This window comes from Dicentrarchus labrax, unplaced genomic scaffold (genome assembly GCF_905237075.1).
Source record: "Dicentrarchus labrax unplaced genomic scaffold, dlabrax2021, whole genome shotgun sequence".
NCBI lineage: Eukaryota > Metazoa > Chordata > Actinopteri > Moronidae > Dicentrarchus > Dicentrarchus labrax.
This window is the reverse complement of record NW_026136709.1, coordinates 19,225,631-19,246,059: the sequence shown is the minus strand read 5'-3', so window position 1 is coordinate 19,246,059 and position 20,429 is coordinate 19,225,631. Positions and strand designations below refer to the sequence as shown.

Below are 20,429 nucleotides of genomic sequence, written 5' to 3'. Positions count from 1 at the left end.
TCATAATTTTCTCTAAAGCCGGAATGTGAGGGATTCTCAGAATTCACAGACACCTGGTTCACCAAGACAGCTTTTCTTTTTCTTTTTTTGTAAAAACAAAAAGACTTTATTTCAGCATAGTGGTGAGTGACATATAGAAGGGGGGAGGGGCTGTACAAATAAGAGAACCTGTGGTCAGAATATGCCCATTTTCATTTTCCTCTGTACACGTTCACAGAAACACACTGGGGTTCAGATGCTGTCGTCACTGCAGGTCGTCGTCGTCGAACAGATCCTCAAAGTCTGCAGGTGGGAAGAGAGAATACAAGACGGAGAGAAAAGAGACAATTTTAGTCCAGATGTTTCCCAGAACTCCTACATTCTCAGCTAATTATGCTATACAAAGATAACGTTTATTCTTGTTTAAACCAGTTTAAACTTCTCAAATGCTGTTTGGTGGACTCTTTTACTTTGTTTGTACTTTGTTTGTTTGTGAAACACATGGGAACTGCATCTACATATGTTAGCATTTCTTATAAAGGCAAGTTAGCTGTTGTGGAAAATGACTAAACAAACCTTTTTATGAAGTTCTCATGGTGTAACTAAGCTATCCAATCCAATCCAATCCACTTATATATACACATATATATAGCACGATTTTAACAAACAAAGTTTCCAAAGTGCTGCACAAAAAGCTAGTAGGGAGGGTGGTCTGTTTCCTGGAAACAGAACTGTCAATAAATACAATTATTTAAGACCACAGAGACTGATCAGAGAGCGTTTGTTTATGCATCAGTACCTGAGGAAATTCTCCACATCACGAGACAAAAATAAAAAGATATTATTTATTATATGGCTGATTCCTCTTGTAGCACCACAGTTTCATCCTTTAATGTCCACGCAAAGAAACACTGCATCTACAAGCTCTGTTGATTAGCACTGAAACAATATGTGATTTAATAGATCACGTGATCAACGGCTAATCAATTATCTATCAACTAATTAATCCTTTTATGCATAACAATTCACTGTTTCCAGCTTCTCAAATAGCTAATTGTCTTTGTCCTCTGTGACAATAGGTTCTATTTCTGGGGACCCCTGGGAGCCTCTCAAGGATGCCTGGGGGGTCCTCAAAACCCCAATGCTCTATGAAGTAAAACCAAATATCTTTTTATATATATTTTTAATTTATTTTTTTTATTTATTTAATTATTTTTTAATTTAGGTTTTGGACACAACAATTTGAATATGCAGCTTGTGATGGACATTTTATGGATGAATCCAATATTTGAGAAAATGACGGACAGAAAATGATGGTACATTATAGCTGCATCCCTCAGGACTGGGGGTCTTTTCAAGCCCAGTGGCAACCGTCCCACTTTTCCTCACAGATGTCACAGCAGATGACAAAATTCAGTAGCCACAGGTGGCTTTATAAGAACACTGTGCAGGACTTTTCCTGCCCTGTGACCGTTTATCGACACACAGCACACGCTTCCAATGTGTAGGACCAGGCAGACGGTGCTGGCACACCAATGAGTACGTGGTACGTGGTCAGCTAAAGTAACTGGCTGCTCATCACCTTGAAGGCAACTCCTAGGTGTTGTGGCATTTTGCTCTATTTGGGTCTTATTAAAGAATATTGAGGGAACATAGTTGATCTGTGATTCATACGTGGAAGCAATAAGATGCAGTGGGCGGGACATCGAGCAAGCCCACAGGCGGTGACTACAGAGCTAACTCTTTGGCTCTTGGCTCAATACCGTGATTCGAACCCATACATTGTCCCCTATGAAAGAATAAAGCAACTGTGCTGGATGCTCCACTAAAAACCTCACATGGTAACGAGGTGGCTCACAGTTCCACGTAAAATGTTTGCGTCCTGGGTGTTTGTTTTACTCTAATCAAGAGGGGGTTTACTAAAAATGCTCGGATGAAAGATGGCTGCCAAATCCTCACATTTATATACTGTATGTGGAAGTGTGTTTGACATAACTTGCAATTTCTTTCATTTGCTTGTTATCTTTGGTCACCAATTGTGATGTGTCTCTGCCCAGCGTGATTTATTTGTAGCAACCGTGTGTGCTGGATCCAGACTCTCCTTCGAGCCACACACACATTATCCTGACTACCGACTAGGGGTGGGTAAAAATATCGATTCATCAATGCATTGCAATATATTTTTTCCCCAATTCAATATCGATTCATTAAATCTTCTGAATCGATTCAAGCCCCTGGCCAGTGGGGGCGCGGTGCGAAACACCTTTTGTGTGATTTGCATTGTACGGACGGAGGATGCACTCGACCACAACAACAACAACATGGCAACCGAAGCAGGTAGCAGCAGTGTTAAACCAGCGCCTTCAACTTTAAAAACAGACGTTTGGAGTCATTTGGATTGCAGTGTAAACCCGGCACACGGGAAATAGACCAAAGTAAGGTAGTGTGTAAGCTGTGCCAGACAGTACTAAAATACTGCAATAACACAACAAATTTGCGAAACCACTTAAGCCGACACCATGCAGATGCTCTGTAGCAACCCGCGGCTAAACCTGTAGATTCAAAACAGACGCAACTCGACAGATCCTTCCTTTGCAAACTGCCGCCAAACTCTGCCCACGCACAGAAGATAACGGCGTCTGTGGCCGTCTTCATATGTAAGGACCTACGACCGTACAGTGTCGTGGAAAACGGGGTTTTAAGAACATGGTATACACACTGGAACCACGATACGCCATACCAACACGCAAACACATGATGGAAGTCGCCGTCCCGAAGCTTTTAAAATTATCAACAGGTACTCTAATGAATTATTTGTGTAATTCTACTTATTACTGAATCGATATCGAAGCATTTCAATCAATATCGAATCGAATTCGAATCGAATTGTGACCTAAAGAATCAAAATTGAATCGTGAGGTTCTCAACAATACCCAGCCCTACTACAGACGTCTTTGTATCAAAAGCTGTGAGTTTGTGGCAGATGTAAACTGTACTGAGTTGAAAACAGTTTGCAGCTGTAGATGTAGGATATATAGAAGTCATTTATGTAGAAATAATTCATATAGATTTAAAAATATCTGCTAAAATGTCCCTAGGCTGAAACTGATTCAGCACACCAGGCTTGAAATACTCTTTCTTTCATGTCCCTTTGGTTTCCAGGCACAGGACATTCCTATGTTTCACCTAATAAGGGACGAGGCAAACAGCTTGCCCCTTGGCTACCCATAACCCCTTGCAACTTTTAACACAACCCACTCCACCACCAGGGAATGGGAGCCTTCTTTTGCATTGAACACTTCTTAGCTGACCTTTTAAACAGGGCTTAACATTACATTGTCGTGACCATGTCGGGTCGAGAGGGACACCTCAGCCTAAGCTTAGGGAGCACTATTAATCTCTTCAAAAAATCAAACAATGGTTTTAAATGATCGCCTTGGTTCTCCAATCAGACGAAACTCTTTCTCATGTCCGCACTCACCTCTGCCCTTTGGTTAAGAACAGTCTCATTAAGGCTGATTTCTCATTGTATGTAGCTTCTAGCCTACATATATGATCTACACTGTTATATATTTCATTATATTTATACTTGTGCGCTAATGTCTGCGTTTCTCTGCAAATGAAAAACTCCCTCATCTCTCTCCTATCTGTCTGGGCTTTTCCTCATTTAGTATTTTTTCCCCCCACGGGAATACGAGGGGACAGACAAGAGCATATTATGCAGCGAGGCGGCGTCCCGTGTGTGCCTCATTGTCTGTGTGTAAGAAAACACTTGTCTGAGAATGTGTGGGTACGTTTAAAGAGCGTTTCTCAAACAGCATTATTAACTCAACTGGGTTTTGCATCAGTCGCTTCCCAATCTCAGAGCACGTGCACGGACCTAGCGGAACAATCACAGCGCGCGTCTCAATCAGCCTTGAGTGTTAAACGTTTGGTGTGCACGTATAAAAAGATGAGGGTATAGAGTCCCATTATATTACATTACAAACCATTAAATTGCATCATTTTGGACACACACTTAATGTCGGTCTAATCATTTCTACTAGCTGTGTCTATTTCCAACAGAAACGTGGTATTGCAATACTCCTCCTCGTTCATTATTAGTATGAAGGGTCCTTATGGGAGTGAAATCCCCGTTAGGGCCACGACCCGGGACGTGCCGTACATGAGAATTCACCGAACTGCAGGTCTACGTGTTAACGACCCAAGTGATCTAAAGGAGTGCGTAGGTGTGTGTGTGTGTGTGTGTGTGTGTGTGTGTGTGTGTGTGTTTTTAAAGCAGCTGACTGGCGAGGTGTCCCGCTGAGTTTCAGTCTAACAACAGCTATAAACTCACTTTACCATCCTCCTCTTTTCCTCTCTTTTTTTTCTTTCTTTTTAACAATCAGCTCTTTTCTTTCTAGGTCATGCGCTGCTGAGCCAAAATTGTTTTGCCTGCAGCCGACGCTGCAAGACGGAAAACAGATTAGCTTAGTGTTTTTAGAGTGTCCTCTGCGTGCCTGCTCACACATAAGCCGGTGTTTACAGGGGAACAACCGGATTTTTGAGGGTTAATTTGAGAACACAATGTGGTTACGACAAAAGCTGGATACTGTGCTTAAACTAAAACTTCTATGCAGTTTGTCAATAATCTCTTTAACCTTTCATATTACTTAATAAATATTGGAATATGTTAAGTTCATTTGAGTTAATATGTTCACCAAGAAACGTTTCTAGTGATACGATGCTCTCACTTTAAAGACTTTTTAATAGAGCTTTTTTTTTACTTTACTGTGTACATGTGTTGAACAGGTCAGTCATGTCACAGTTTTATTCAGTTTGACTTTAAAAGACCGATTTACGTGGCCAAATGATCAGGTTTCTCTACAAGTGTTTCACCAGGTTTCTGTTAATCCCATGATCATTAAAGGCATTTATATGGAACAGGGGATGTTCAGATAACTTAAGTGCATGTAAACGCAGCCATTCATGTCTAAAATCCTGAGCGTCTCCTGACAAATGTGCGTAATAAAGCAAGAGGAAAGATGGAAACGTGCTTTAGTTACCCACATTTGTAACGAAACACTAGAGGGCTTTTATTTCATCATACTTCTCTATTAGATGTGACCCTTAAAAGGGCCAAATTAATATTTTTTGCTACTTACTGCGATGCATCGTGTCATTTGGCTTTGATCATTTTAGTTGCAGTCGTGATACAGATCAAGGAAATTTAAGCTTATTGCCGAAACTTGTTATTATACTGAATAAAAATAAGATTTCTGTTTAAATAAAAGAACATTTCTGCTCAACTCTGCAAGCTCCCTCCGCACTCGCCCACACCGTCCTGCTGCCATATTGTGCTACCACGTTGACCCAAGTGGTACACATGTGATCATTTAGAACAATGACTTACCGTTAAAGAAATCAGAGTGCACTGCTTTTTCATTGGCTGCCAGGTCCATTAGCAGGCCGCTGCTGCCTCCTGCCTGTTAACACACAGCAGTACAACCAGTTTTATAGCATCAGCAGGTCACTCACTCATACAGCATTACATTAAATGTAAACAGGAGTAGAGAGGTTACTAGGGAACAATATGAAAACATATTTCTCCTTCAATGTAATAACAGGAGAGGAGAGTGTAGAAGGAAACATGTTAAATGCAATCAATCATACAGAGTGTCTTCTTTTATTTATCTCTCTGCTACTTTCAAGAGTAGTTGTATTCTAGGTCTGTCTGACTGAGATTGCCTGGTATGATCAGGGGTTGTGTGTTTGGTTAACGTGTGTATAATGTGCTCTAACGAGATACTTACTAGAGATACTAGAGATATTGCTGTTATGTAATATTTCTAAAATGTAGAAGTGGTGGAAGGCCAGTACATTTACTTAAGTAGTGTTTTGATACCACACACTAGTTCCCTTCAGATTATTAAAATATGACACATTAATATAGACTAAAATACAAGCAGTATATTAAGAAATTAAAACTTTTCTGACTTTTACTCGAGTTAATTTTACTTTTAACAGCAGTAAGTAAAAATAATAATAAATCTGAAAGGTAGTAGGGTTTGATTTATTTATTATTCATTGTAGACAAAGCTTAAAATACATAAGCTATTATAAATGCTTATTAATTATTAAAGCTTTACAATAAATCAGTGTATGAGTAGTTCTAGTATATTATTATATACATTATAACATTAAAGTTTCCCAGGTTGAGTTTGGGGTTAAAAATAGGAAACAAACACCGAAGAGGAAACAACAGCTGGTGTTTATAACGCTAGTAAAAATAAACACGAAATGCACAATGTTATTATTCTTAAAATGATATTTAAAACCCACGTAGTCGGTTGTATCTGACAGAATTATTTTGAGACTATCATAATTAACGTTACTGAGCTAGTTAGCATTAGCCACTGTTTGTGTGTGTGTATAAGTCCACCGACCTCGTCCAGGTCCACATACGGTCCGGCTCCTTCCGGAAACATCTCGTCCACAGCGGGCTTCATTATTTCTATTTTTATTTAATGTTTTAGTTCAGGAGTACTTTTAAAAGATGTTGTTTACTGCTAGCAAAGGCTAGCTGCTCAAACAAAACAAACGTGTGCAACACTAAACTGGGCTCGGCTGTCTCTACGAGCTTGTGTCAGTCGGTCCGCCCTCTACTTCCGGTAACAAAAAAAGAGTTTTCCCTTTAGAAATAAAGGAAATAGATTTTAATATTAATCACAGGAATATTTCATCGTATCAGTGGTGAAAGTATGAAGTAGATATTTTACTCAACGTAACGTAACGTAACGTAAAAGTACTGCATGTAATCCTATTTAACAGCACATCAAAATATACTTTACATATTAAAAGTTCTAATTATGCAATAAAATAACCACTATGACTTATTTATCATTATTATATGTGACATTAAATCAATCAATATTAAGATTTAATTAATATTAAATCTCTTCAGTTCTGTCACAGGGAATTCTTTCTAGAATTAATAAAAATGGCAACATGTTTTATTTATTTAATTGAGGGGTAATAATGTGATATCACCAAAGTGTATGAAGTGTATTAACAGGTTTATAATATAATTAATTGTACAAATTAATAAAATATAAATAAAATATATCCATGTAAGTTTGATTAAGGCAGATATAGTGACAGTGAAATTAGATACTTTTTCAGAAGTTGGTGAAAAATGTATGGGAATAATGTTTGACTGAGTAAAGAAGACACTAGTATTCACTTTCTAATTACAAGGATTCAGTGAAAGCGGTAAACAGCCTTTGAAAACATATGAGATAAAAGATTTAGGACAATTTAAGGAAAAAGAGACACATTTTAAATCATCATAGACAAAATGACATATTTGGACGTTTTTGTATTTATTTGTGGCACATGAAGATAATATACAATCCTACAACAGGGCTACATACTCTACATTTGTATTCTATTTGTATACACTTCAAACAGTGATATATGTTGTATGCTACACTATGCCTTTTCTTCTCCACATTTATTTTTATAAATGTATTTCCTCAAAATCTTTCTCCTTTCTGTCAAAGTAAGAAATGCATTTCTATTTTATTTACTCTCAGCGGCTCCCTCCCTGCCCTCTTCCGGCCCTCCAGGCTCCTTTCATCCCCTCTTTCAGTGTTCATGTCCCTCGTTGGTCTCATATCCCAGAGTGTCTCCGAGGTGCTGGTGAGCGAAGAAGGCCCGGGCCATCTCGTTGATGTGGTTGTAGGCGCCGATGGATCTGAAGTATTCAACGTAGTTCCAGAAGTCAGAGGTGGAGTAGGGCCAGTAGGGAACAGCTGGTGGTTGATCGTATGGCACTAAAAGGAGATCAGACACATCAGGAACTCTCAGAGAATGGGCGTGAACTTATATATGTGAAAAGAGAGGAAGAGTACTTTTTTCCCACTCAAGAGAAAGTGAGCCACACCTCCAGCTCAAAATGCAACAAGCATTCTGGTCTACTGAGGCTTCTGTTGTTGAAGTATCTCAATGAGGAATTTCACAATAATGTTCAAAGTTCAAAAAATGTTTAAAAAGCGGGTGGCAGTTTTCTTAAGAAGCCTTTGGGTTGAATGTGAGTCTTTACTTCTGCTTGAAATCATTGTGCCAATGTCTGACACAACTCAATGTCTGGTGGAATGTAACTACATACATTTACTCACGTACAAATTCAAGGCACTTGTATGTACTTTTATGCCATTTATACATCTCAGAGCCAAATATTGCACTATTTTACTACACTATTTGTCTGATAGCTTTAGTTACTAGTTACCTTTCAGTTTACATTTTTTAATTTCCTTCCTGTCCAGTGAAAACCACGTATGTCAGAATTGGTCATCTCGATTTTGAATGTGTCTGATATACTGAATAATTAAGTATTCCTTTATGGGTTGAGAATATTATCCTATTTCTTAAGATGAATAAACTATTTAAAAATCCTCTTGGATTCGCTGGAATATATTGTCACAAAGCTGATTGGTTCAAAACATATGAAGATCTTATAGAACAGAAGTTAGTAAAAGATCTGAATCTTTCTTCCACCACTGCAGAAGAAGTACAAGAAATGGAAAACTATAATATCTGAGGCATTTTGTGTTTGTTGCAAAATATGAAGGTGTCTAAAAGGAGAAGTGTTATTTATATACAGTACCTCCTTCTGGGATGACTCTTGCCTCTGTGAGGAGGAGAGAGAGAGAGAAATTAACATTCCCAAGCATTCCAAGGCTTCCAAAGCACAAAGACAGGATTCAAGTGCGGAAAACTGAACTTTTTCCCAGAGGACTGCAGGATACCTGCTCCCTCCTCAAATATTATTGCTGACCATTTCACACACACACACACTCTCACAGTCTGAAGCCTAAAGAATTCCTCATCAGACAGAGTCGTCTTTGTGCACACGCCGTCACCACACACAGATGCTCTCCTGTGGATGCAGCACCGTCACATCTGGGACAATCATATATGATTCATACACAGCTTTTTTGCAGCATATATATCAAATTGGGTTTTAGTGCTTCACCACTGCATGTTTATATTGTACAAACAAACAAACTAAACTTGAGTTACAACACACCAACTGTTGCCTGGTCAAGACAATATTAAATCTGAAGCATCATTTACAGATTAAAGAAAAATTAAACTCACCACTGAGATGACAGGCAAAAAGGCAGAGGAGAACACTGAGCCAGACCAACAGCTTCATCTTGGCCTCCTAAATTAACAAAAATGTTGATGAGGTTCAGTGGTCACTTTATCAGTACATGTGATGATCCCCAAAGCCCCCCAAAAGTTGTTTTCTTTTAAACCAGAATTTTGTGAAAGTAAAATTTAGGTAAATTAAGTTTTGGTGAAATGCTTACCTGTAAATAGTCTGTGAAGCTGTGCAGAGAGATGCTGCTGTTGCTGGTTCACTGTGGTCTGTGGTGTGAGGGGCTCGGTGGAGGAATAGCCAGTGGACCTCCACCATACACACACACATGCTAACACACACACATATGCAAACACAGTCAAGCCGTGCCCAGTTTATACTCTATTTACACAGTGAAGTTCTTCCTTGATATTTCCTGTACAAAATCTGTCCATGCATATTTATTTCCCCCTGTATGTTCACAAATTGCCCTCTCACTAATGATGCTAAATGGATTAGCACCCAAGTGAGAGTTGATGTGTCAGTATCATATTACAAGACTTGACTTCAGAGAAAAAGTTCAAACAAAGCAGTTTTAGCTCTTTCTCTTTTTTCCAGCTCAGAAACAAACAGAGCAGAGAGTTACGCAGTACAATGTGACTTTTCTACTCTTCGTCAATAAGCAGTCTTCAACCAACTGAAGTTCTCCCACACTACACTGCTCCTCCACACCCTGCACTGGCTACTGGTGGCTGATCGAGTCCGTTTCAAGTCACTGGTACTTGCCTATTGTGCTGTAAATAGGCTCACAGGCTCACCCTACATCCAGGACAAGGTCAAACCAAACCGAGCCCGTCCACTACACTGACAATCAGATTGCTACTCCCTCACTACGAGGGGGTCCAGCTACTGATCAATCGATGTGTTGTATCCATATGGTTGGATTAACTTATTGTAAGTCCCAAGCTCAGATGGTCACAGAGAACATTAAAAGCATTCAGTCTGTAATGAAAATTATTCCTTTTATATCAACTCTCCGGCTTTATTAGTACTACAGCTTCAATTTTTATTTTCTCCTAGCTATTTGGGATTAGTAGGACCTGATAAACATAAAAAAACAGGCAATGTCTTTGAACAATTAGTCGTTTTCACAAAGAATTATGACTTTTTTACTGTAAAACTTTGTCCCCATATGAGGACGCGGGGTCGCAGGAGGACAAATCTTTAGTGGTTTAGCTAGTCTCTAACTGTCTGTATGCTGTTTGCTGAGGGTTTTTACAGCTTTCCCCCGACCCTTCCCAACAGATAAACAATGAGCTGAAACGCACTATAAAGCTCCGTAAAGTCAAAAGGTGAACAGCAAGCATTCTGGGTTACTCAGGATTCTGTGGCATCTAGTGGTGTAGTTGCAGATTGTAACTCCCTCACTTCGCCCTCCTCTGCACCTTTAATTTAATTTGTACGGTATTTATGCATTTTATGCAATTTTCCTCAACATAGATAATAAAAGTTCCTAAATATGTAACCGTAGACAAGTAAAAATGTCACTTTTTAACCTAATTTATCCCAGTTTTACCCTAAATCTCTCGTTCCTCTGTGGGACATGAGGCCACAGTGATCTCATCCCATTATCACAGCTTTATTAACCCCCTCTGTGTGTTTTTTTTTTGTGTAGTTGTGAAGCCACAGGAGGACGGAGGTGTGACAGATCAGCTGTATGCAGAGATCAAGCCGGCTGTGGACCGAGCATACTTTTGGCCATGTATGTTAATTAGAGGAGACACTTTATCTTTAATGATCTCTTCACAGGAGAAAGATAACTGGAGTGGGATCACTCGTACGGTGGACCGACTCTTTTACTTCCTGGTTACCCCGGTGATGACCCTCGGCACCATCATCGTCTTCCTGATGGGAATCTGTAACCACCCTCCACATCTGCCCTTCAAAGGAGACCCCCACGACTACAGAGAGGAAAACCCGCGCCTGCTGTGACACACAGATTAATTTCCAGTGTTCAAATCCAAAAGTTTGTTGCTTCTTAATTGTTTTTGTTTGACAACTCTTCCAGGTACATAGCTGTGTGTGTTTTCTTAAATTTGAAGTAAAAAACAAAGTCAGTTAATTACAGTTTTAATTGTATTTGTGTGGTTTGAATAAATGTTTACACTCAGCAGACATCTTTGATTGTTTTCTTTTTTTTCTTGTCTTTTTCACTACTGAAAGGACTACTAGAAAAAAGATTTAAAAAAGGTAATATATAGATATATAATGTTGCACTAATTACAGCAATTCTCAACTAGCTTCAATTAACAGATTTTATCTTCTTGTTTCTGTGTTTTATAAATCAATTATCTGTTAAACTATGAAAAACTTCTGGAATTGGTGGTAATAACCAGAACTTCATAGAGGTAACTTTAGGCATTCACATTACAAATGTGGAAATTAACTGCAATTCTCCATCGTTCCACAGGGTGGAGCTGCAACAGAAAGCAACACTGAAATATCCAATTCAATGTGTTCATCTACAGTTCTGTTGTCATAAACAGAATGAATGTGTAGAGGCAGTTTGGGTTCAGAATATGTGAATGAATGAAAGAATAAAATCCAGGAGGAGGAGGTGGTTGAGTGTGGAGCAGAAGGAGTGGAGGAGTCTCAGTGTGTCTGCAGAGACTGTGTAGAAGGACAGAGCAGCAGCAGAGCAGTCCAGATACACTGATGATACTCTGTCACATCCAGAGGAACACACAGGGATGATGGTGGACTTGAGTCATCTCCACTGGTTGTGATTCCTCTGTCAGTCACTGCTGGATGAAGCTCTCCTCTCCACTCTACCTCCCAGTAACATGGCCCAGTCAGAGCTGATGCTGCTGCTTCAACCTCTCTGGATCATCAGTACACAGCTGATCCTCCAACACAACGACCTTCCTCACCACTCACATGCTGATTGGCGTCCATCTGATGAGAAAAGAAGACAGACAACAGAAGTCATAAATCAGTGTTTACAGAGACTCCCTCCATCAGCACATCCAGTATAAAGACCAACAGGGACTTCAGTCCAGTTTAGACCAGAAGGTGAGCGGCTGTGTAGCGTAGCCTGCTTCCTTTCAGCTCTCATGTTAACATATTGGAGGGAACACACTGAGCTGAAGCTCACAGACCTGCAGACATCAAGTCTGTTGACTCTGCAGATTTCACTGACGTACACAGTGGAAATAAAATGCTTCCTGAACGCATCATTACTGCAGAAACAGAGAGACATTCACTGCCCACTGGAATGATGGATTTACTGCTGTTAGGATTCAAAGCTGATAAAAACCACAGTCTCAGTCACATTTGAATGTTTCATCTGCTTTTGAAATACTACAGGACAGATCTGTAAATATGGAGTCTGTTTAAAATAATATAAAACATATTTTGACTAAACAAAAGATAAATGGACAGATATATATATCTGATGTTAAAGGTCCTACATGACTGAACAATAGCTGTGAATACTGGACTTCAGCAGAGGTTCTGGTCTGTACAAAGACCACATGGTCACTAAATATAATGATGGTTCTTTGAAATAAGATCCAGTGGTTTGCAGGCTTCAGTCAGACTGATCTTAGAGCTGTGACAAAGATGAACTGATCAGTTGTTTAGTGTTGAAATGAGAGAACAAACACTTTGAGACCAGATTTGATGTTACAACAGTTTGATGAATGAGGACCACTGTCTCTGTACATCTTGTAATGCTGTCAGCTGGAATCCAGCTTTATTTCCTGTAGACATGAACACAAACACAGTCGTCTTCACATCAACTCAAACACATGATCACATCAAGCTTCTGGCTCATCTGATTGGCTGACTGTTCTCTCTGTCTGTCTGTCTGTCTGTCTGTCCAACCATGAAGTCTGTCACCATCCTCCTCTCACAGCTTCACAGAAGAAAGCAGCAAGTACTGGATCTTTGCTTTGATACTAACTGTGTTTAGTGCAATACTGCTGAAACCAGCATGGACTGACTCCAACCCTCTACTGACCTCAGAGTCCCCAGTCTACAGTGTGGACTCTCTAGAAAATCAGACAGCAGCTTCACTCCTGAATCCTGCAGATTGTTGTCTCTCAGGTCCAGCTCTCTCAGATGGGAGGGGTTGGACTTCAGAGCTGAGACCAGATAATCACAGCTGATCTCTGACAAACTGCAGTTCCTCAATCTGAATAAAGATGTTATTGTACAATAAGTATGTGATTTTTATTATCAGTTATTTAAAATACATAAACAAATCATGATGTGGAATATAAGATGAACATCAAGAGTTTAAGAGGTTCAGAATGAATTATCCAGTATATATATTTCTTGTTATATTCAGGTTTTAAAACATTGCTCTGCCACAGTCAATGGACTAAACCACTGAAGAAGAAAACAGACTTTAGCATTGAGATACACAGTGTGGATCAGTATTATATCAGCCTTATGTCTGCACTAAACTGTCACCACAACTTTCACATCATATTGCTCTCAGCACAGAAGGAAAAAATGGTGTCTGACCTCAGAGTCTCCAGTCTACAGTGTGGACTCTCCAGAAAACCACACAGCAGCTTCACTCCTGAATCCTGCAGCTTGTTGTCACTCAGCTCCAGCTCTCTTAGGTGGGAGGGGTTGGACTTCAGAGCTGATACCAGATAATCACAGCTGATCTCCGACAAACTGCAGCCCCTTAATCCGAAATAAATGATGTAAGTTTAGAAGACAATGTTGCTGCTTGAAATCCTTCAGTGTTTAAGGATATTGAGATCTATATGGCAGGAAAAATACCTTGAGTACGATATAAAACATTACCGCTACTGAAAGAAAGAGGAGGCTGGGGTTTACCATCACAGAAAAATTATTATATCTCAGCACAGATGACAGCATCAGCTCTCTGGGTTCGGAGAGCAGTGATAAAAGAACATACATCGAAAGAAGATATTAAATCCTGAGTTGTTGTGCATATGATTCAGATCTCACACTAAATAAACTCAATGATAGATTCAAAGTTTGGATAAAGAAAGGTATAATATATCTATGCAGCATTATACAGAAAGATGAAATTATGTGTTTTCATATATTAAGAGATACTTTTTCTTTGGAAACACAGGATTTCTAAAGATATCTCCAATTAAGAAATTACTATAATCAGAAAGTAAAATACCAGAGAGGCCAATAAACCCTTTATGCAACTTATCATGAATGCATATAAGTGATATATTAAAAGAGGGGTCATCTCTCAACTGTATAAGAGCCCTTCACAATCTAAAAGTTCATTTGACAAAATATATAAAGGATAGATGGGAGAAGGAAGGAGACCTGACAATAAAAATAATATTTGTGTATTTCAGTGGAAGAGTACAAAATCTCATGCTTGGAAAGAATTGATGCTTGAAGAAGAAAACAGACTTTAGCAGTAAGATACTCAGTGTGGATCAGTATAATATCAGCCTTATGTCTGCTCTTTACTGTCACCACAACTTTCACATCATATTAATCTCAGAAGGAAAAAATGGTGTCTGACCTCAGAGTCTCCAGTCTACATTGTGGACTCTCCAGAAAACCACACAGCAGCTTCACTCCTGAATCCTGCAGCTTGTTGTCTCTCAGCTCCAGATCTCTCAGATGGGAGGAGTTGGACTTCAGAGCTGAGACCAGATAATTGCAACTGATCTCTGACAAACTGCAGTGATACAATCTGAATAAAGAATAAATTATGAAGATAAAAATCAATTTATAATCCAATCAGATGTGTTCAGGTTTTACTTCTGAAATGTTTGTATTATTTTACACCAGTATTGTGGTCAATAAACAGGGACATATCTAGAATATCAGAATGAACTTTGATTTGACAGACAGAACACATAAACCAGATCAAGAACAGAAACCCAGCTTTGCTTCCATCAACTCAATCCCACATCCATTAACCCCGCCCACCCACATTCCCACATTGCTCACACAACCATAAAATAACATTAATTAAAAAAGAAAAAGTACATCCATGAGAAACAATGAAAATCAAATGAAATACATAACAAATCAAAAGGTAGTTGTCCTTTAACCCTTACAAACTCTTCATATCCAATGCCTTCACAGTATGGTCCAAGAAAGTCCTTAAAAAAAGTGTCTATACCATATTTTGAACTACAGATCTATTTAGAATATGTAAATAGCCTATCTTACATTAATACATTTTTAGAGATAAATACAATTTTTGGAGAAAATAACACCTACAGTTGGGTCCATATATATTTGGACACTGACACAAGTTCTGTTATTTTAGCTGTTTACCAAAACATATTTAAGATACAGTTATACAATCAATATGGGCTTAAAGTGCAGACTCTCAGCTTTAATTTGAGGGTATTCACATCCAGATTGGACGAAGGGTTTAGGAATTACAACTCTTTCATATGTAGCTGCTTCTTTTTCAAGGGACGAAAGATAATCGGACAATTAACTCAAAAGCTATTTCAGGGCTGCATGGGCTAGTCCTCATTAACCCATCATCAATTAAGCAGGTAAAAGGTTTGGAGTTGATTCCAGGTGTGGCATTTGCATTTGGAAGTGGTTGCTGTGAACCCACAACATGCGGTCAAGGGAGCTCTCAATGTTAGTGAAACAGACCATCCTTAGGCTGCAAAAAAAGAAGAAATCCTTCAGAGAGATAGCGGAAATGTTAGGAGTGGCCAAATCAACAGTTTGGTACATCCTGTGAAAAAAAAGAGCGCACTGGTGAGCTCAGGAACTCAAAAAGGCCTGAACATCCACGGAAAACAACAGTGGTGGATGATTGCAGGATCCCTTCTATGGTGAAGAAAAACACCTTCACAACATCCACCCAAGTGAAGAACACTCTCCAGGAAGTAGGTGAATCAGTATCTAAGTCTACCATAAAGAGAAGACTTCATGAGAGCAAATACAGAGGGTTCACCACAAGGTGCAAACCATTAATCAGCTTAAAAAATAGAAAGGCCAGGTCTTCTTTAGAAAACATCTAAAGGAGCCAACCCAGTTCTGGAACAGCGTTCTTTGGACAGATGAAACTAAGATCAACCTGTACCAGAATGATGGGAAGAAGAAAGTATGGAGAAAGCTTGGAACGGCTGATGATCCAAAGCACACCACATCTTCTGCAAAACGTGGTGGAGGCAGTGTGATGGCATGGGCATGCATGGCTTCCAACGGCACTGGGTCACTAGTGTTTATTAATGATGTGACAGGAAACAGTAGCAGCCGGATGAATTCTGATGTGTATATTCTTTCTGCTCAGATTCAGCCAAATGCAGCAAAGTTGACTGGACGGCGCTTCACAGTACAGATGGACAATGACCCAAAACATACTGAAAAAGCAACCCAGGAGTTTTTTTAAGGCAAATAAGTGGAATATTCTGCAATGGCCGAGTCAATCACCAGATCTCAACCTGATCGAGCATGCATTTCATTTGCTTAAGACAAAATTTAAAGCAGAAAGACCCACAAACAAGCAACAACTGAAGACAACTGCAATAAAGGCAAGGCACAGCATCACATATAAATAAACAAAATAATAAAAATAAAAGGAGGAAACCCAGCGTTTGGTGATATCCATGGGTTCCAGACTTCAGGCAGTCATTGCCTGCAAAGGATTCTCAACAAAGTATTAAAAATGAAAATTGTATTTATGGTAATGTTAATTTGTCCAGTTATTTTTGAGCCCTTGAAATGAGGAGACGTTTAAAAATGGTTGCAATTTCTCAACGTTTGATAGGATATTTTTGTTCAACTCCTTGAATTAAACCTGAAAGTGTGCACTTCAATTGCATCTCAGTTGCTTAATTTCAAATCCAATGTGGTGGCATGCAGAGCGCAAATCATGAAAATGGTGTCACTGTCCAAATATTTCTGGGCCTAACTGTATATCACACTATATCATGTCCTGTTATGCCTAAGACATGAAAACATAACAGCTATAATGATTTAAATATATTGTGGCCAATCTTGTGGGTCCTGGACTCATTCGAATGACATTTTCCACCCTCATCCTGCCTGAAACTTGCTGTGAAAGTGAGGACCAACAGATTGTTTTTTGACATAAACATCTCTCTTGCTGCCTGCTCCTCTCCCTCAGTGGCATCTTCATCAGATTGGCTGTAATCAGAGTTTTCCTCTATGTTATCTTCTTGCTCTGACACATCCTCCTCCAAATCACTCTCACCTTCTTCATCGTGGAAGATCTGATCAAGGACCTCTTGAAGAGTGAGTCTTGCTGCCATGACCTCTGTACTTCTGCCACTGAAAGGGCATCTCTGGTACCTTTTATAATCTTATTAACCCTAACCCCCCCTCCTCCCAAACACACACACACACACACACACACACACACACACATTGATTTGATTCTAATTTGTCTATTTTTAGATTATATTGTTATATTGCAGGTGCACGTACAGATGCAGATGCAAGTCTCTGTGTCAAGGCACGCTCTGACCTCTGCATGACCTTCTTATGTGCACGATATATGACCACTCCTATGCTGTTGTACTATGTCACTGTTTTGAGGTTCCCCCATGGCCCCCCAAGACCAGCAGGGGCCTGACCCTGTGGGAACCTGGGCGAACAGTTATTTTGACAGAGTCAAGGCCCCCCCCCAACTCTGTCACCACTGTCTCACAAAAATACACACATACATAGAATATACAGTTTCACAGTTTCAAGACTTCCTAGAACAAACATTTTCCTTGATTTGACCCACTCTAGAGGGTCTAAAATATATCTCACTAGATCCAGGTCAAATTTGACCCTGAACAACATCAATGTACAAAAATTTGTAACACCTGTGCAAAAGTATAACATTTTACAATATTTGAATTTTTGTGTATTTTGGGTCACATCAAATTTCAGGTTAAAAGAATGACATGTAGGGTATTTTTACTGCTGTCAAATACGTACCCGAACACTATGTAAGGGCTAGATGGATGGTAGCCATATCCAGATATTCAATAAAGGGCTTCCAGGTGTTGTCATAGGATTTGCTTGAGTCTGTAAGTGAACATCAAGCTATTTCAAGTTTGTTGTGGTTCAGGCTCTCCTTGAACCAGCTACTGTGTGACGGAGGAAGAGCATGCCTCCATGTGAATACAATGAGGTGTCTAGCTAATAGAGTTGTAAAGACGTAAACACCCCATGTTATCAATGAAAATTTGTGTTTAGGTTCTTTTTTGACAAACTGACAAACTTTGTAATTTGTGCTCTGACAAACGCAGAAAACAAGAGAACCGAAGGAAACTTAAAGCTTCTGTTACGTATATAAATTTTGTAAATATACACTGTACAAGAGCAAAATACATGAACTGACCTCAGAGTCTCCAGTCTACAGTTTTTACTCTCCAGTCCAGCACACAACAGCTTCACTCCTGAATCCTGCAGCTTGTTGTTACTCAGGTCCAGATCTCTCAGATGGGAGGGGTTGGACTTCAGAGCTGAGGCCACAACTTCAAAGTGAGTCTCTGAGAGTCCACATGAAGAAAGTCTGGGATAACAGAACATAAATAAAACACATTTTACTATAAAAACAGACTCTGTGCATTTTGCATCACAAAGCACATTAACATGAGCGGCTGTAGCTCAGCTGGTCAGTCATAGATCACAAGGTCTGTGATTTGAAACTTGAGCTCCTCCTGTCCACAAGTGCTGTGATTTGTGTGTATATTGTGTGTGTGTGATTCTGCTCCAGTATACCAATACCATATACATATATACTGTGGTATCAAATCATACTATGTACATTTGTTTATCTACACTATTGAATTATGTTGTATTAGTGTTATTTAAAATATATAGTATATTATATTTTGTGAAATTATAGTACAGCGTTCAACCAAAAACAAACAAACAAAAAGAACACATCCTTCTGTTTTCATTACTGTAACTGATAATTATTAATTGTGTAATACTGTAGGCCTATACATTTAAACTGTGATTCTGAGATGGTTATTGTACCGTGTAAATCTTCCTAATGCAGCCCCAGGCCCAGATGCATCTTATTATGTTGCTCCAGTTGCTTTTCCCATTAAATTAATTTAATGACTCCTATTGCATTAGATAGATAGATAGATAGATAGATAGATAGATAGATAGATAGATAGATAGATAGATAGATAGATAGATAGATAGATAGATAGATAGATAGATAGATAGATAGATATACTTCATGTCATGTCCAGGAAACTTTGTTAAGTTAATTCATTCAGTTTTGTCTCATGTCTATGTTGTCTTGTGATTTCCTGTTTTATTTTGGTTCCACTTCCTGTCTGTCTCTTGTCACCAGTTTTACTTTCTCCCTTTTGTCTGTTTTCCCGCTCTTGGGATTACCTGTCTCTGCCCTGATTGTTTCCACCTGTGCCCTTACCTTGTGTGTGTGTATAGTCCGCGTCTCCCTTTGTCCTGTGTCAGTTCGTCTTGTCCCATGTGTCAGAGAACCAGCGCTTTATCCATACCGCTGCCATTGTCAGGTCTTGTTGGTTTGTTACTTTGTTTGTTAAAGAGTGATTTTCTGTTTGTTTTCTTAGTCTTAGTATTTCCTCGTATAGAGTGATTTTCTGTTTGTTTTCTTAGTCTTAGTATTACCTCGTTAGAGGGATTTTTTGAAACTTTAGTCTGAGAGTTGTGCATTTGGGTTCTGGTCCATAGTTCAGTCGTGACACTTTATTAATCCCCGGAGGGAAATTGGGTCATCATAGCAGCCAGGTACATTAAAATAGAATAAAATACATCAATAGAATAAAATACAACAATAGAATAAAATACTTTTTTTTAGATAAATAGGTAGGTAAGGTGCAAAGAGTTGTATTAATAGTATAATATACCTTTTTCACTGGAGCCATTTTGATATAAAACAGGAGGGTAAACACAGGTGTTACCAATAACACTAGTTAAGGTTCTGTTACATTCAGGTCAAACACTGTCAGAGTGCTGCTACTGTGCATCATGGCTCACTCTAAAGGCTCTACTAAAATTAATGAACCTTCATTAGTAAAGTCTCTCTCTCTCTCTCTCTCTCTCTCTCTCTCTCTCTCTGTGTGTATGGTGGTATTTGAATGGACTCGTCTGTAAACTGAAAAGACGTTCTTTGTTAAGAACTAAACAATATAATCTTTACTTTAATACTGATGGCTTCAACTTTACATTGATTTGTAATGTTAATCACATCTGGACTTACAGAGCCTTTCTGCAGTTCCTCACAGCTGGAATCAGTCTCAGTCGTCCCTCCTGTGATGTGTTGTACTTCTCCAGGTCCAACTCATCCAGAACCTCCTCTGACATCTGCAGTATGTAG

The 20,429-nt window shown here is 39.1% G+C and overlaps 3 protein-coding genes across 31 annotated transcripts in view; all 3 read right to left on the bottom strand.

The window, feature by feature from the left end:
* Positions 1 to 71: 71 nt before the first annotated feature.
* On the bottom strand, positions 72 to 6,602 carry cops9 (COP9 signalosome subunit 9). Its single transcript, XM_051411186.1, has 3 exons — positions 6,405 to 6,602; positions 5,372 to 5,444; positions 72 to 282 (listed from the first exon to the last, which is right to left on the bottom strand). The coding sequence occupies exons 1-3, from the start codon at positions 6,465 to 6,467 to the stop codon at positions 245 to 247; spliced, it is 174 nt and encodes a 57-aa protein (XP_051267146.1). The 5' UTR covers positions 6,468 to 6,602; the 3' UTR covers positions 72 to 244.
* Positions 6,603 to 7,321: 719 nt separating this feature from the next.
* On the bottom strand, positions 7,322 to 9,446 carry otos (otospiralin). The gene is made up of 4 exons (XM_051410423.1): positions 9,336 to 9,446; positions 9,121 to 9,187; positions 8,627 to 8,650; positions 7,322 to 7,793 (listed from the first exon to the last, which is right to left on the bottom strand). Exons 2-4 carry the CDS (start codon positions 9,176 to 9,178, stop codon positions 7,606 to 7,608), a joined length of 270 nt encoding a protein of 89 aa, XP_051266383.1. The 5' UTR covers positions 9,179 to 9,187; positions 9,336 to 9,446; the 3' UTR covers positions 7,322 to 7,605.
* A 1,771-nt stretch (positions 9,447 to 11,217) lies between these two features.
* LOC127369243 (NACHT, LRR and PYD domains-containing protein 12-like) overlaps positions 11,218 to 20,429 on the bottom strand; it is a 54,813-nt gene continuing 45,601 nt past the window's right edge. For 25 of the 29 annotated variants that reach the window (XM_051410379.1, XM_051410395.1, XM_051410377.1 and 22 more), the window contains 4 exons: positions 14,637 to 14,810; positions 13,634 to 13,801; positions 13,125 to 13,298; positions 11,218 to 12,058 (listed from right to left, as the gene is read on the bottom strand). In XM_051410379.1, coding sequence (XP_051266339.1) covers positions 12,037 to 12,058; positions 13,125 to 13,298; positions 13,634 to 13,801; positions 14,637 to 14,810 — 538 coding nt within the window. In that variant the 3' untranslated portion in view covers positions 11,218 to 12,036. Of the gene's footprint in view, positions 12,059 to 12,129; positions 12,865 to 13,124; positions 13,299 to 13,633; positions 13,802 to 14,636; positions 14,811 to 18,449; positions 18,574 to 20,429 lie in introns of those variants that run through there. The other 4 variants (XM_051410398.1, XM_051410408.1, XM_051410405.1 and 1 more) reach the window with 2 other exon arrangements.